Source organism: Dermacentor albipictus, chromosome 1 (assembly GCF_038994185.2).
Source record: "Dermacentor albipictus isolate Rhodes 1998 colony chromosome 1, USDA_Dalb.pri_finalv2, whole genome shotgun sequence".
NCBI classification, from domain to species: Eukaryota; Metazoa; Arthropoda; class Arachnida; order Ixodida; family Ixodidae; genus Dermacentor; species Dermacentor albipictus.
In genome coordinates this window covers 322,385,010-322,401,444 of record NC_091821.1, presented here as the reverse complement: position 1 = coordinate 322,401,444, position 16,435 = coordinate 322,385,010, and the positions used below count along the sequence as shown (strand labels likewise).

At 45.9% G+C, this 16,435-nt stretch overlaps 1 protein-coding gene across 1 annotated transcript in view; it reads left to right on the top strand.

Annotated features, from left to right (window-relative positions):
* LOC135919410 (uncharacterized) overlaps positions 1-16,435 on the top strand; it is a 38,802-nt gene that overhangs the window by 15,322 nt on the left and 7,045 nt on the right. The window contains exons 2-7 of the mRNA XM_070531638.1: positions 4,650-4,784; positions 6,249-6,415; positions 7,578-7,735; positions 8,456-8,533; positions 12,631-12,789; positions 16,287-16,367. Coding sequence (XP_070387739.1) covers positions 4,650-4,784; positions 6,249-6,415; positions 7,578-7,735; positions 8,456-8,533; positions 12,631-12,789; positions 16,287-16,367 — 778 coding nt within the window. The remainder of the gene's footprint in view (positions 1-4,649; positions 4,785-6,248; positions 6,416-7,577; positions 7,736-8,455; positions 8,534-12,630; positions 12,790-16,286; positions 16,368-16,435) is intronic.

Below are 16,435 nucleotides of genomic sequence, written 5' to 3'. Positions count from 1 at the left end.
TTAACCCCCTTTCTTCTCGTTTATATATATATATATATATATATATATATATATATATATATATATATATATATATATATATATATATATATGTATATATGTACTAAGCATTATCAAATAATGTTTTAAGGCTTTAAAGATTTCCTATTTCTCACTATATAGATGAGGTGAAGCGTTTTCGAGAGAATATTGTTTAGCAGTCCCATGACCCCCTCCCCCAGTACGCTCGTAACAGCATTGCATCACTCGCAACAGCGCCAGCGAAACACGTTCAGCAAAATAAAATTATTATTTAACGTGAATTCAAAAGATACTCAGGGAAATGAGTCGCTAATAATCTGTCGCACAGTTCGGTCGAAAACATGTACGACTGCGACCGACCGAGAAGAACAGTGATGTCAGGCCCCCCGCTCAATGAAGGCTACCTCATTTCGTCTCCACCCAGTCGGACAGGTCCGAACACCCCTCGGCAGGAACACTTTTCCGTCTATGAGTTTGCTCTCAAAGTTTGTCGGTGTTCGTCTACATGGGCCGCTCTTAAAGCTCGGTATACTCAGCGGCGCCACCGAGTGGGGCCACTAAGATTTTTTCGACAATAGTGTTGCTTTCTTTTTTTCTTTTTGTGCAGGCTAATGCTACTATACCATTACACTCTTATCACTACGTCGTTACAAACACACTCGAACCCCCTCGGCCAAGTTTTCGCCCATTCGGCCACGTGCGGCTTTCTTTTCCCGTTCTCTCCCTCCTCCCCCCCCCCTCCTTTCTTTAATTTCATATATTATGTTTTTTTTTTTACTTTAGGAATGGGGACTACCATAAATAATGCAGAGTACAGTAGTGGCACCCGCCCCTAGGAGTCTTCGTTGTAAAGCAACAAATTAGACATTGGGCGCGCCTAAGTTCCTTCGTTGTATAGAAAAATTCGTTGTAGTTGCTTTCGTTACAGAGGGATACACAATACATATGAAAGGCTGAGAGTCGGCCGGGACATGCAAAATCATTCGTTATACGGATAATGGCGTTGTAGTGGCGTTCACTGTAGGGGCGTTAGAATGTATAACGATTGAAAAGCTTTGCGAATTCGGCCCTGGAGGTACAAGTTAAACAATAACTCAGCAATAAATTCACTTCCGGAAAATGAAAATTGTTTTCCATGCAAGAAAGCTACAAATGGAGGCTAGAAAAGCGTTTCCCTCGCAGCTTCGGGCGATAATTTCAGGCCCTCTCGTATGGACCAGTTTTTTTATGATTATGATGATGATGATCTCTAATGGCCTCCCGTTTGAAACGGGGCAACGACAAATAGTGACCCAACTTGCTAGTTTGCAGTCTCGAATTTTGCCTTATTATAATTTGTATTATTTCTCGTCATTTAAACCTCTATCTACGCGGCGATCATTTTTTTTATTTTTACTAGATTTTTAAAAATCGCCTGTTGCAGAGCACATAATTATGTAGTCCTTGAGTTGAATTATTCAGAGAGGCAGAGATTACCTGAATGACAAAATGATAATGCATATTCAAATAAATAACAAAGATTAACCAATTATCATCTCAATTGATTACTTTACGGCACACATTCCAATTTACGAATTGTAGCCGGTGATGTTGCAAGGCGTACCCCTTTGCAATGAATTTCTGGAATGACCCGAGTTTGGCGATATGTGCCATAAAAGTCGCCGTAAAATTGCGCTGTTGTTCCACTTACTTTTTTAACAAAACGCTCTTTTATGTATTGAAGCATAATAGTAAGTGGAACGCCCATCTATTTCGTCCCACACTTGGGGAAATAATATCTCGAAGCTGGTGTCGTCCTGGAAATTCAAGTGAATCCGTCATGCAACCTCACTGGCTACAATTCGTAAATTGAAATATGTGCCATGAAGTAATTAGTTAGGAACTTAATTAGTTGAATTTGTATTTAGATTTCTCCTGCTAGTGATGTCCGCCTCTGAATAATCCAGCTCAAGAACAAGAATTATGCTATCTGCCATAGGCGATTTTTAAAAATTCCGCAACACTTAAAAATGGTCACTTCGAAAATTATACGGTTACCCGAGACTGTAACGACTCTGGCTCTAACCAATCTCTTCCCATCTTTTCGTCCACCAATACTCTAAACGTCTATTGTTTATTTCGACCGTCGACCATTTAACGATTCCGTCAGCTTTGGATTCCAGCGCTCCCGGAAAATATACGTTCCCTAGTGTTGTGGCTGGGTGAATGTCTTGGCATTCCACTGCAACGTGCTCGGTCACCTCAGCAACCTTGCTGCAGCAGACACACGCCTCTTTCTCTCGCGAATATTTGCTCCCGTGTGTTTCTTTTCTTTTTTTCTTCGGGAAGGCCCGCCCGGACCTCGAACGGCGAGGCACTGCCCTTTGTGTTATCGTGAAACTTCCCCCACCTCGCGGATTTCCGCAGAACTGACTCGCTAAAGCGACTTCCGCGGCTGTGCCGTCCACGCGACGACAAGCCGTCTTGCGGCTCCCCGTCTTGCTGCTGTGCCAGCGGCGCGTTCCTCGTGGCCCGGTCGCCCGCCCGCCGGCTAGAGAGCGCCCGACGCGCTGGCCCGGCGCCACTGCGGGACGCAGCCTTGGAGCCGATCCAGGCGGAACTGAGGTTTCGTCTCGGCCGCGCCGTGCAGCGCGCGAAGAAGGCCCGAGGGGACGCGCCACGGTTTGCTCCCATCCTCGCGGGGCTGCCTCACTCGAGGTGCGTTTTCCTGCAGCTTCGCCGAGCTTTGCGCAGCGGAGCCGACGGGGCAGGTGCGAGGGCCACGGGGAGCGAGACGGAAGGCGTCGGCGCAACAATCGCGAGAGGAGTGCTGGCGCGGCTTCGCGCGCACTGCACGGTAATACGCGTAGGGGTGGCCGTGTTGCGGCGGCGACGGAGACAAGTTCGCGAGTCCCGGTGATCCGGCCTCCCTCGAGTAGCGACAAAACAGGCTCCCCTGATGAATCAGGCGCGGGCGAGGGCCTTTGTAGAGCGCCGTCTCTATATACACTGTGCTCTCTGATTGTCTCCTCATTGGAGGGAGACTGCTGTAGAGCTCATTTGCAGATTGGAAGAGACAGGGCGCAAACTGGTTCCTCAGGGCGTCTGTGCTCACCGTCGTCTGCGATGCTCGCTTCCTTCGTTGAATATAACAGTGGAACAGGCGCGCCCGTTCGATGAATCCAACACGGATTTTACGACAGCTGTCGCACGGCCATGACCTGTGCACGATGTTAGCTACTCTCCGCAACTGCTCATGGTTATGTATTTAGTAAAGCAATGAAGGGGGCTAGTTGGTGAACGTTCATGGTTATATTGCGCTCAGTTTTACACAGACGATATTAAGAAAGGACAGGACGTGGACGGACGTAAACTGCTCTTAAGGGCAAATTTTGTCGTCGTTCTCATGTAATTCTGCTGACGTATCCTCGATGAACACGCTCAGCAGTCATCTGCGCTGTGTTCCGCAAGAACAAACATGTAGCACACGAAATTACTCTTGTTGAACCATTATAAATTTAGGCACACATACCATCGAGAGTGAAAAACAACGGTGTTTCGCCTTCTGTTTTATAATTACAAATTCCTTGTAACTTGTCTCTAGTGATACGAATTCAGGTCAATCATTGTAAATATTACTGGCAGTCGCGCACAGACAGTATTAAGCATTTGCCTGTTATTTCTCGGCATACGTATAGTTGCTGCTGCTGTGTGCTAAAGAGACGAATTTTCGACTATTCGGTATACCAGCATCCGCTGATAGTTTTGTTGCGAACAGATTCTTTATTCTAACTAGAATTAAGCCACACAGAAGCGCCTAATGTTTGCACAGCGAGAGAAATCACTGCCGCGACCGAGTGGTGATGGCTCTGAGTGCTCTCACTTTCAAACCCGAAGAATATGGGTTGGAATCCATGCTCCCAATAAAATTAATCTGTTCACTTTCTAGCCGCTTCTCTTTTCTGGCTCCTTCATGTTACCTTGCAGGCCGAAATTGCGACGTTCTTCCCTCTCAAATGGACAATATATATATATATATATATATATATATATATATATATATATATATATATATATATATATATATATATATATATATATATATATATATATATATATAATCAGCCTGGTTACGCCCACTGCAGTGCAAAGGCCTCTCCCATACTTCTCCAACTACCCCGGTCATGTGCTAATTGTGGCCATGTTGTCCCTGCAAACGTCTTAATCTCATCCGCCCACCTAACTTTCTGCCGCCTCCTGCTACGCTTCCCTTCCCTAGGGATTCAGTCCGTAAACCTTAATGACCATCGGTTATCTTCCCTCCTCATTACATGTCCTGCCCATGCCCATTGCTTATCCCTTAGCGTTACACCCATCATTCTTCTTTCTATAGCTCGGTGCGTCGTCCTCATTTTAAGCAGAACCCTTTTCCTAAGCCTCCAAGTTCATATATATATATATATATATATATATATATATATATATATATATATATATATATATATATATATATATTGGTATCTTGTGTTTTATACTATGGTAACAGAAGTGGGTAGTAATGACTGGGTCTGCGGCCCAAAATGCGTCGCTGCATGTGGATATGCGCTTGCGATGCACTGAGCATCGCTCAGAGTGCAACTGTTACGCAGGGTTTTCGAGCTGGTGGTGTACTACTGTTCGACCTTCATGGAGATGATCCCGCTGTCGTTCATGCTGGGATTCTACGTCACCTTCACGGCGACGCGATGGTGGAACCAGTACATGGCGATCCCTTGGCCCGACAGGTTCGTACATAGTTTCGCGCTTTGCAGATGACGACCCTCGGTGCTGAATATGCCAACAACAACGCGGCACGAGTAACGGACGCTTCCAATCCCTTCTTCAACTGCGAGCCTCCCTTATTGAACCGAGGCGGAGCACAATGAGGTCGCACAATGGTAAAATGGGCACTTGTTCGCTCTCTCGGTGTGGTGTCGCTGGAGAAATGAGAAGTATTTGCCTTTGTAGCCGCGCCATTATCTTCGCTTTCTACGTCACAATGGTATCCACCTTAATTCTGCACGCTTGACGAATGACATTGACGTGATCTCACCCTTTATTTTGATTTCCAAGTCTTTGGTTGAACTAATGTGCTTAGGGGCCTTGACGATAATGTAAAGCCTCGTTGACAACAGGAGCGTATCGTAAATGCACAGTCGAAGGTCAGAACTTGCCGCACATGACTTTTCCATTTAAATCAATATGACTGTTAATATTGCCATGCATAGCATGTATGTTGTTGCGGCGCTGAGTAAGGTTCCTTTAGATTCTCTCTATTGCAGTTCTTACAGGGAACATAAAAAGGACAGACGTAGGTATGCTGGCACTGCGTGCAATTATTGTTCTCTAATTTTGTTCCGGTACCCCGGCGCAGTGTAAGACGTGCGAGGCTCAACTGCTGGTTGTATGCAGTGATAAAGAACATAAAGAAGGTACACCTGCACAACACGAGAATGAAAGTTGTGGATATTTAGAAATTGGTATGCGTGTCTATAGAAACGGTAATGAAAGGCAACTCCTCTTGCGATAATGGGCACCGGTGTGTGGATCAGGATATGGCCACACTATGAAGCTGGGAAGGAGCTTTTTTCTAGAGATCTTTTTGCGACAACTGCTTGCAAGCTGGACTTCGCTCAGAAGGTTCTCTCCTGCGTTGTGCTGGGACAACAAAAAACGCGAACGGAATGTCTCAGTCACGATGCAGCAGGATAATACTACCATCGTCAATTCAGTGTTACTAGTTTTCACTTCAGAAAAACGGCTTGTCTACGGAGCAAGTTAGAGCTAGGTTAGCTAGAGCTAACCTAACCTTTCACGATCACGTATGCTTGCGATGTCGCCAATCTTAATTCTCCCGTTTAGATTTCCTTTACCGGCGATACGGTTCGTGCTCGCGTTCTCTCCGTTGAACTGATGCATAGTAGCCGGTGATAAGCTGCATTTCAGTGGGTTCGTAATAGCTGCTGTTCAGTAACAGTTGCATTATTACAAAAGAGACAGCGCAGAACGGACGACGTTATTAGTTGGCTAAACTAGTAGTTCGTTTTCCTCGCTGTCTCAAGAAGGTAAGGCTTATCAGGGTGCTTCCTTCCAGTCCGCCTAGGAACAAAGTCGCCGACTGCACGCGCAAACGCAAGCCAACCAGCTGATATGGGATGCGACTCGCGAACAGAGATTCGTGCTAATTCTGTGGCCGGCGTGCTGCGCAGGGTGATGAACGTGGTGATGATGTACGTGCCGGGCCAGGACGACAGCAGCCGCATGCTGAGGCGCACGCTGATGCGCTACCTCAACCTGAGCCTCATCCTGGTGCTGCGGTCTATCAGCAAGGCCGTCAAACGGCGCTTCCCCACGAAGGACCACCTCATCGAAGCCGGTCAGTTCGGCGACTTCGCGCAGCCACTGTCGCGGCCCGAGTTGTGCCTTGGACCTGACACATAGGTCACGTGCGCTCTGTATGTTAGCGCACGATGCGTTGCCGCCTGTTCTGCATAGCTATTTTTGCCGGCTGAATTGATGCGGGGGGCACACGTTTTCGAGCTGGTTTGTAGCAAATTTACTATGTTGCCCCCCCCATCCCCCCCCCCCCCCGTTTTCCTTCGTATAAGCGACCATTGGCTTATGCGGGATGTTTCGGCGAATGTTAACCAATAATTTGAAATATCGCGACGTGACATAACAGTATAAAACTGATGCTGTGTTGTTCTCGGACACCTTGCGCAATTCAGGGATTTTTTTCTGATATTCTCTGCCAGTATTTAGTAAGCAAAGGTTAACTAACAAGCTTATTAAGTCTCTTCAAAAGCCTACTGGATGCAGAACTTCACATCCCTGAGCCTAGTGCACTCTGACGAAGTATGAAAACTGGTGTGCTCTGTATTTCTGCACGAATCCTCAACGTCAAAATGCGAGTTCTAGATGTTTTATTGAGTCGACGAATAGATGCAGATATGGAGGCGTGACTTGTATAGCTTGCGCCTCAAGTAGCGACTAAAAATGGGCGGCTCAAGTGACGAATGGGATCAAAAAGCCGCGACTGCCGAAACGTGCTGCATTTTAAGTCATCCAGCTTCCCGAATAACACGCTCATTTATAGTACTGAGATGACATCACGAAGAAGATGTTGATATTCCCTGCTGTTTTTGCACAGTGCACAGAGCACACAGGCTTGGGAAATGAACAGATAACACGAACACTGAGCACAGCGCATTTAAGGTCCGTGTTTCGTTTGTGCTGTACTAAACAGTAACATATTGAGATCAGCGGACTTTTTAATGATTTTACTTAGATGAGGCACGATAATAATTGGCCTCACAGAGAATCACCGTGCATGTGTCGACTGCTACTGCTCGCGCCGCCCTCTACTGAGCTAACTATGGACCTGCGATGGTAGCTGACGTTCCGTTTTAGCGCCGCTCTGCTTTTGTCTCCTCTGTTTGCGATCATCCGGCAGTCTCCTCCGAAACAATGCTTTGGGAGCAGGCTGTCGGATAATGTGCGTACGAATGCACTTGTACAGCGGCCACGTGACTGCGTAGGATTCATGACCAAACTGGAGATGGAGCTGTGGCAGTCGATTCCATCGACCGAGTTCAACACCTTCTGGGTCCCTTGCACGTGGTTCATCAACCTGCTCAGGGAGGCACGAAACGAATGTCGCATCACGGACGCCCAGGGAGTCAAGCTCATAATGGAGGTATTTCACTTCACAGTACAATTGGAAGTTTAACGTGTTGCAAAGGATTGCGAATGTGTGCTGCGAGCCGATAGAGCAAGAAACAAAGCGCAGAGACTTTCAAAACACGAGGAACGGCTATTTTCTGACTCGGAAAACTGGTAAATAGTTAAAACCGACAGAAACTGAAGGTAACTGGAAGGCATGTTATAAGCAGAGCGGGACGTTGCAAGAAATATCTAACAACACCTCGAGGACTTGAACCAGATCTTACAGGGTTTGAAAACGATAGTGGCAACAACTCTGATACTGGAAATAGTATTGGCGAGCCATTCATAATTTAGGTTTTTATTTTGAAACCCTGTAAACTAGTGTCAATGCGTCATACGTAGTACTAAGACCCGCATACTGCCTTAATTCCTTGTTCATTTCGGAGCAAATTAGAGCATAGTCCCCGAAGGGCCCGGAAGAAGTAACTGAAGACACACTATTTCATATCCCTTATTTGCGATTATCGAAAATAGCATTGTTTTAGAGGCATATGTGTATGCGAACCTCGGTTAGGTTATTACGGTGTATGCACGCATGCCAAAGATACACTTGAAGCTGGCTTCTCCACAGTAACATACTGTATGTGGTGAAGAATGATTTCTGTCGTTTTATGGGTGATGCGCATTATTGTGAACGCACTTGTGTTAGCGTGTCACCAGGAACACTGGCGTTCATGACTTCTGCTCGCAGGAGTTCAACGACTTCCGGTCAAAGTGTGGCCTTCTGTGGAGTTACGACTGGATAAGCATTCCCCTCGTCTACACCCAGGTTCGGAGGCTGCTTTTCCATTGCGTTTTACAGCCTAACACTAGAACTAGCGGCACGACACGAGATTCAACTGATTTGCACATTTATAGCGAATAATGACTGATAAAATTTAAAGAATACGACATGCGCCAGCGCATGTCGTGTTGCATTAGGTTCCCAGTACAGATATACGAGGTGCAAGATAAAGAAACAGCAGACCAGGTGAAAGGACAACGCAGCTAGATCAAAAAAGAGGTTTCGCACACAAAAATTACTTTAAATCGTCTGGCCTGTGTAGGTTTCATTCTCGAACAGCTGATACCGTACAGCTGATAGGAGTTGTGACGTAAGTGATTTGTCACACTCTGCGTGCCATCGTTAGATTAAAGAAAAAACCGGCACAACTAGCCAAAGTAACTTCTTGAGTAGCAGGTTAGCACAACCTAGAAATAACGGAGCATTAGCAACTAACTTATTCGGTAGTAAGTTCTTACCGCTTATCAAACTTAATTTTCGAATGCTATCGTACTCGCTGGCGGAGTACGTGTCCATGGAACCTCCTCTAACGTATGCCATTTCGGTAGCAGGAGAACTTTGGAGAATGAAGTTAAATAGAATCTAAAACGTTTGCGCGCCCTTTAGGGTCTATTTTATCTCACAACAAGAATCGCCGTTAATCCCGCGTTCGTTTTTTTTTCCTCTGAGGTTACGCACTCGGTACATTCCTGTGAGGAACAGTATGAACAGCTTAGTGTAAGAACCATAGCGCAAGAACCATAATTATGCTATCTGCCACAGGTGATATTTAAAAATTATGCAAAACTTAAATATGATCACCCTGTATAACATGCAAATAACACAGTACGAATAATTTTTTGCGCGGCGAATTCAGTTAATTTGTGTGTCCCGCTAACATGCTATGAGGTGAAGTCGATGCGCGAACCAAAATATTGCAATGGCGGGATTCAAATTCAAAATTTTTTTCCCTGGTGAAAACGCAAGTTACTTCGATTAAAAGATTTACGTGACGAAAGTTGTTATGTTTCTCAATTATATCCGCTTATCTGTGTATTTTTTCTATGGAATATCTTAGTGTGTTACAAACGCCTAAACAGAGGACGGAATAGCATTTTTGACAAAGTCCGGCTTATATTTTCCAGCCTGTGCCCAGCACATAGTCAAGAATAGCATTTTGGAAGATAGACACCCCTCACCCCTATCCATCAGCACCTATCCAGAAGTCGACGCCGACTGTTGACGGATCTACAAAAGGCCCCTCTAACAGAACCTGACCCTGACAAGCTGAACTAATTGATGAACGAGGCCAACGTCGACGGCTGCTAGGAGAACAGCGTCGACGTCGGATTCCCAAGTTACGACGCAGTTGTGCCGTATACGGGGGCGAAGGTGCAACGTAGGAGGCGAGTCTGGCGGAACGTTGCGACATCATTGGAGGGATATTGGGAGCGATTCGATGATTGTGATTGGCAGAGATACAGTCATCAGATTCCCTAGTCTAGTCTTCTAGGGAACACGGCGGTTTTAAAAGTCGAGACTGCGGTGCAGTGAGATATATGTGCTGACGTGTCCTGACGTGAACTCAGACGTTTAATATTCTCCTACGTGGAGTGGGCTTCCGTATTTGGAGCCAGTGCAAATAACGCAAAATCAAGGCTTCTTCCTTCATTCCTACTACCGGACGCACTCATCGATGGGCTTGGTGGATTCCCGGCCCAAACGTCAACTCTAGCCACAACAGGTATAATTGTTATACACAGGGATTAGGTGCCTCAGAAAGGGTGGCCAACGTTTCGATAGGAGGACGTATCTTCGTTAAAGGGGGCCTCGTCATCTTCGGCAGGTTCATGTGCGGTCGTTGTCGGTGGCGGCTGGCTGTAAAGGGAGAGGCTGAAAAGAAAATGAGCGCTGTCGTTTGACGTCTCTAGGCGAGGTTTCTACGACGAGGGGACAAGAGCGGGAGAGTGAGGAGATGGCAGGAAAGAAAAAAAAAGTAAGGAAGAAAGAGGAGAACATAGGAGGGGAGGGTGTTAGCGGTCGAGAGCCAGCGCATCTAGGCACCCTATAGTTGGGGGAGCGAGAGGTTAGGGAGCCTTCGGAGGTGTCGTAGGCGGCGTGTGTTTGTGGCTTTAGGAGAGCCGGTCAGACTGTCAGTGTGCGAGTAGCAAAAAGACATGAGTTGAAAGAATGACTTGAATAGCGTAGCAGCAATGCGTTGGGTAATTTTTAAGGCGTTAATATGGTGACACGGAGTCTGGAGGCAATGGACAAGTTAGTTGGAAGGCAGCAGCTTGGTCTTTAAAGGGACCTTAGTAGTTCGGCATAGGCGTCGTCATGGCGGTATACTGAAGTGGCGCGACCCTGTGTGGCCGAGCCGCCGAAAAAGGTATCCTGGCCTCTGGGACATTGGAATGTGTCGGTGTGGGTCTTTAAAAAAAAAAAAAAAACCGGAGGAACAAATAGGAGGGTGACAGCAGAAAAAAGCGGGAGAGGGCAGGTGTACATGGGAAAAGGGCTCGTATGGCTTATACATGCGTAAAAGCGTGGAACATAATAATACATGGAGTGTTAGGGGAGAGGCAGGAAAGAACTGGAAATGGAGGAATAGGTGAAGTTGTGGGAATCGAGGTTAGCTCTTGGCATAACGTGTTTTGGGCCTTTGTTAACGATATGAGAGTTTCAAGTTCAAGTTACAGCTTTTAGCGATTCTAAGTTGCCACGTGTCAAATTGATCCCCGTCGGGTGTAGGCATTTAAAATTGTGTGTGAGGTATGACTCTTTATATTTCCTCTCGCGAGGCGAACGGAAATTTATTTGTGGTATTAGAGCCTAGCATTTATAGAATATATGGCCATGTTCATTGAAGTGGCTGGCTACTGCTTTAGGTAAATTGTGTTTTGTATCTGCGCGATGGCCGCCGAGTCTTGCATGAATTTGTTGTCCAGTCTGACCTATGTATTGTTTGTTACAAGCGGCACATTCTAGACATTAGACTATACGTTGCTTGACGTGCAGGTGAACAGCGCTCATTTTCTTTTCAGCCTCTCCATTTAGAGCCAGCCGACAACGACTGCACGTGACGTCACTCTACCAACCCGTTAAAACTAACCTGCCGAGGATGACGAGGCCGCCTATATGTCCTCCTATATGGAAACGTTGGCCAGCCTTTCTGAGGCATCTTACTCCTGTTTATAACCTTTATGCCACGTGTGCTACTCCATCTCTCAGCCCCATTCTTGATTTTGAATCTTAGAAGATAGTACGTTTTAGGGACAGTCCTATAAAAATAATTCCAGGTCTCCTTCCGTGACCGTTTTTCGTGAAAAGTTTCCTAAAAACGCTATAATTTGCGCATTTTTACCTTGGTGCTAAGGGTTGAAAAATATAAAAGCATCTTGTGAAACTGCTTTATAATGAAATAACAGTGTTCAGACAACGAAAAAACGCAAAATTTGAAAGAACGCGCGTAACGCTCGTTTCTTGGCAAATTCTGGTTTCGCACCTGGTTTTCCACCATTTCGTGAAATTCAAATGGTCCTCACGGGATAAACAAATTTTTTTTCAGCTCGAGATGCATTGCGAAAATATGTGCAAGTAATGCTTATATACGTGGAATTCCTTCGTAGATTCTTTTTTTTTCTTTTTTTTTTAAAGAAATGAATATCACTCGAGCGCCACCGTTGGGACAGTTGGCGTGGAATGACCCCTCGAACAATAATCATCATCTGCGTTGCGTGAATTTCCTTTATTTAACAATGCGCCCCCGGTACTTTCAGGTCATAAACGGCAGACACTCGTGAGCGTGACACAACATTGCTTACCGAAGAGCAGCTAATGCATAGTGTTAGAGAAACGTAGTGTACGCAAGTAGATGGCAACTGATGTTTGGGAACAAGATAAGCTTCAAAGGGTGTAAACCAGTTTTAGAGTGCATATATCCCACAAGTCGTTACTCTCGCAGAGGGGATCACCAGCATTGCCTTTTCTTCCAGAGTCATGAAGGCCACTTATACACGCGTCAGCCTACGCGCTTTTCTTCACCGAAAGAGCGTGCACGTCATGCACGCGTGCGTGTGCCGTGATGCAGCTTGGCGATGCAGGTGGTGACGCTGGCGACGTACTCGTTCTTCGGTGCGGCGCTGTTCGGCCGGCAGTACATCCACAGCCCGGACCCGATCATCGACAATCGCCACCATTTCGACTTCTACGTGCCCGTCTTCACCGTCATCCAGTACTTCCTCTACATGGGGCTGCTCAAGGTGCGTCGTGCCAGTCGGTCTTGGGATTTTCAGCGTCTTCGCCGTCATAAGAAACAATGTTCTTTATGAATACATTTAGTCTTTAGGCCCTGAATCAAGTATCTTCTTTCTTTCCCCACTAAATCATGAAATAGAAACTTCCACTCACACGGTCACATTGTTTGTACCCCTGTCATCTGCCGGAAGGATCTGGCTCAGGTCCAGCTGCAAAGCTGCACAAGTTGGGACATTTGTTTATTTGTCACTACTCCCGCTCTTTCTTTTTTTTTCTCTTACATTCGCTTTTCATACCTCATTCGGACCACTTAATAAGCACGGATTGCACATATAGCCGGACTGCGTATACAATACTGATGGCAGCAAATTCTAAGCGCAAGAAAGCTTAACGGTAATATTTTACATTTAGCAATTTGTTTCATGAAGCTACTACCACGCAAGCCGAACGTGTGACTCGCTTTCGGAGGAGGAAATGGCAGACACAAGACCACGTGACTACAGCGAGCGTCCGATTTTGCTCAGTCAAAGCTACCGGCGCTGCCGGGAAAAACGGCAGACGCGCCGACGGGACGAGCGTTGGCTCAGACACCACCATGCAGTGGCCTAGGTTGTCTAGGTTACGGTGAACCGTCGACAGCAGTGGCGATGCTGTGTTGTGATGACGTGGCGGGAAACGCTAATGCGGTGGTTAGGTGGGTAGAAGTGCCGACCGGCGTAGTTCACCGCTTCTAGTTCACCACGACAGCAGGAGTGGCGATGCGGCCAGAGGCCTGTCGCGAAGCCCGCGTCATCTGCTATTGAGTCTGTTAATTATTGCGCGCCGGCGCGCCTGTTACGCAGCAGCACGTGACACGCGCCACTTGTGACAGGCCTCTGGCCGCAGCGCCACGCTTATCGTCATCGAGCGGAGAAGCGCTGGCTTCACGGCCGGCAGGCGGCATACGTATACCCATCTCTTCACCGTGACGCTAAGCTCGACGATTGCTCCTGCGATAGGACTAGGAGCGCCTGAGAGCGCTCGACGCGGTTTGAGAACGATCGAAAAGGACCAGTCGAACGCAAGGGGGGCCCGCCCTCTTTCGACCAGTCGGAGAGAGAGAGAGAGAGAGAGAGAGAGAGAGAGAGAGAGAGAGAGAGAGAGAGAGAGAGAGAGAGAGAGAGAGAGAGAACATTTGTTTCTAATGAGGTGGGGTGACTTACTCGTAGGGTGGAGGCCTTAGTTCATGTTTAAGTTCAGGGTCCCATTGGCTCGCGCCACCCGACGTGTCCATTGGATCAGCCGTCGCTGCTCTAGCGGGTCTAAGCAGCGCAGTCTTCCAGGAGGAAGGTGAAGGTGGAATAGCAGAGTAGCCAGGTGGGTGTGGGCATTTCCAGGTGCAGTGATATACTGTGGAGCAAAGCCCGCAGTAGGGAGAGTATGAGGGATATTGTGTGGGTTGGAAGAGGTGAAGGTAAAAGAGACAGGAACACACTGCTCGCGAGAGCAGTTTAGAGCGCTCCGAAACGACCAACCGAAAATGCCATAAGTAAACTTAAAAATCAAGAATAGCTAGAGCCTGTTTCGAATGTGTTGTTGGCAAGGTGCGTGATTTTAAACACATGTTTGCTTAAGTCTTTACGGAAACTGGTTGTGTCTATGAAAGCACAAATGCAAAGCTGTTTGGGGATATTTTGCACGTTCCATACGTAGCTCGTTGCTGGTAAATCATCATGTCCTTGAGTTCTCGTTTTGTTGAAATAAGCTGAATTGACATTTACGCTGTGACCACCTTGTACCGTCAAAAATTTCCTTTGATGTCGGCGAACACCTTTAAAAACAAATTTACATGCTCCATAGAATTCCCATAAACTCCTAAACTGTTTTGCTTTCATATATATAGATCCGTATGTTTCGCTATATGAAGTATGCAGGCCTCTAGAAAAAATGTCGCCAGAAAGTGCATTTGGTTTCGTCTGTCATTGTCCGTAAGCTTTCAGACGAGTTGTAATAATAAATTCATACTCGGAATAGCTGCGTACATTTCAAGACCTTTGATTTGCCAAACTGCAACGTTGACCGTCTGAAAAAAGAAAAAAAAAGAAACCTGCGAATTATGGAAAACGGCGTAAAGCCTATGGTTTTATAGAAGCCTACCTTAGTGGTCGCAAACAGTATGTGTCAATTAACAATTATCACTCATAAGTTCAATTAATATCTTTCAGCCTTCCACAGGATGGCGTTCTCGGGCCGCATCTATATTGATCCGCTTGTAAACACGTTATTTGTGCGCACGTTACTACTCTGTTTCTTGTTGATGATGACGGCAGTAAATAGTTTGTGAGGAAATGAAGTTTTGGGTAAGCTAGGTGCACGGGGGAGTCCTGTAGTAACGAATTAGTTGTAAATCGTACAATACAAAACCTGTAATTTTTAGATCAAAAGGAAGATACATTGAAGAGTGCCACTCACTTATGTCAAATAATTGCCGTATTGACATAGTCAGAGTTTGAGACGTTGGGAGTTGCAAGGAACGACACGCTTGGCAAAGAAGCACGCAAGGACTACGCTGTAACTAAGTTGGCGAGTACTGTAGGCTTGTTGTATTGTCACAGATACCGGGTGTCAATTACCGCAAGATTGCTACCTACAATTCCTTGTTTTTATCATGCGCCCGCTGTTGCTTTTTTGACGGGGGGACAATGACCAAAACGCACATTGAGAAAGTAGCTCGCATTCAAAACCAAATAATTCGAGCTATATTTCACTTGCCTTCCCGTGCCTCAGCTTTAGCGTAGAACGAAAAAAAAATTCCTTGTAGTGTGTACTAATTTATTTTTAATGAATACCGCCTTTCTCCAATCCTGATCAGCGAGAGAGATCGTAATGTCTGCTTTTTTTGAGAAGAAAGCTTGCTTCGCAAACATCAAATAGACGTACCTACGACTCGAGCCATCCAGAATATTGGAAACGCACAGTAGTAAGATCTGGTTAGGAGAATGAATGATGAACAGCACGATCCCAAAATTACTAAATTCCTATTATAAATAACAAAAAAAAACGAGAGAGAGAAGGAAAGCCGATGTCGTGTGTCTCACAGGAAAATAGATAAGGAGATTGTAGTTTTTATCACACTGAACATATACCTAACACGAACTTGTGCATAATGCTGTGCGTGTGGGTTTAGAAAATGTTGTACTTTTCTTGTGTCAATACAAGTGCCGAATTTACTCGTACTTTCGCTATCAGGAGGAGGCAGGGTCTTAGAGTATTGTCAAACTGCCTAACGAGCAGCTTCTTTTTTTTTTTCTCACCGCCCCTTTGTTCTGTACCTTCAGAGTACGAGATAAACTATGTTTGTTTGATTGCCGATAGTCTGTGGACAAGTGCAGGCAAAGCATGAGGTCATAAGTGTGGAGACATTGCTCGTCTTTTTATCAAAACATTTCTAGTTTTCGAAAAACATTTTTTTGTAGTGAAAATGAAAAATACATGTAGGATTTTATTTTCAATATGCGTGCAGGTTGCCGAGCAGCTCATCAATCCATTTGGAGACGATGACGAAGATTTCGAGCTTAACTGGATAATCGACAGACATTTCAAGGTAAGCTTTCACACTATGTCACAGTAGTGACTTCAGCTGTGTACAAATTTCGAACTCAAAATCGCTGT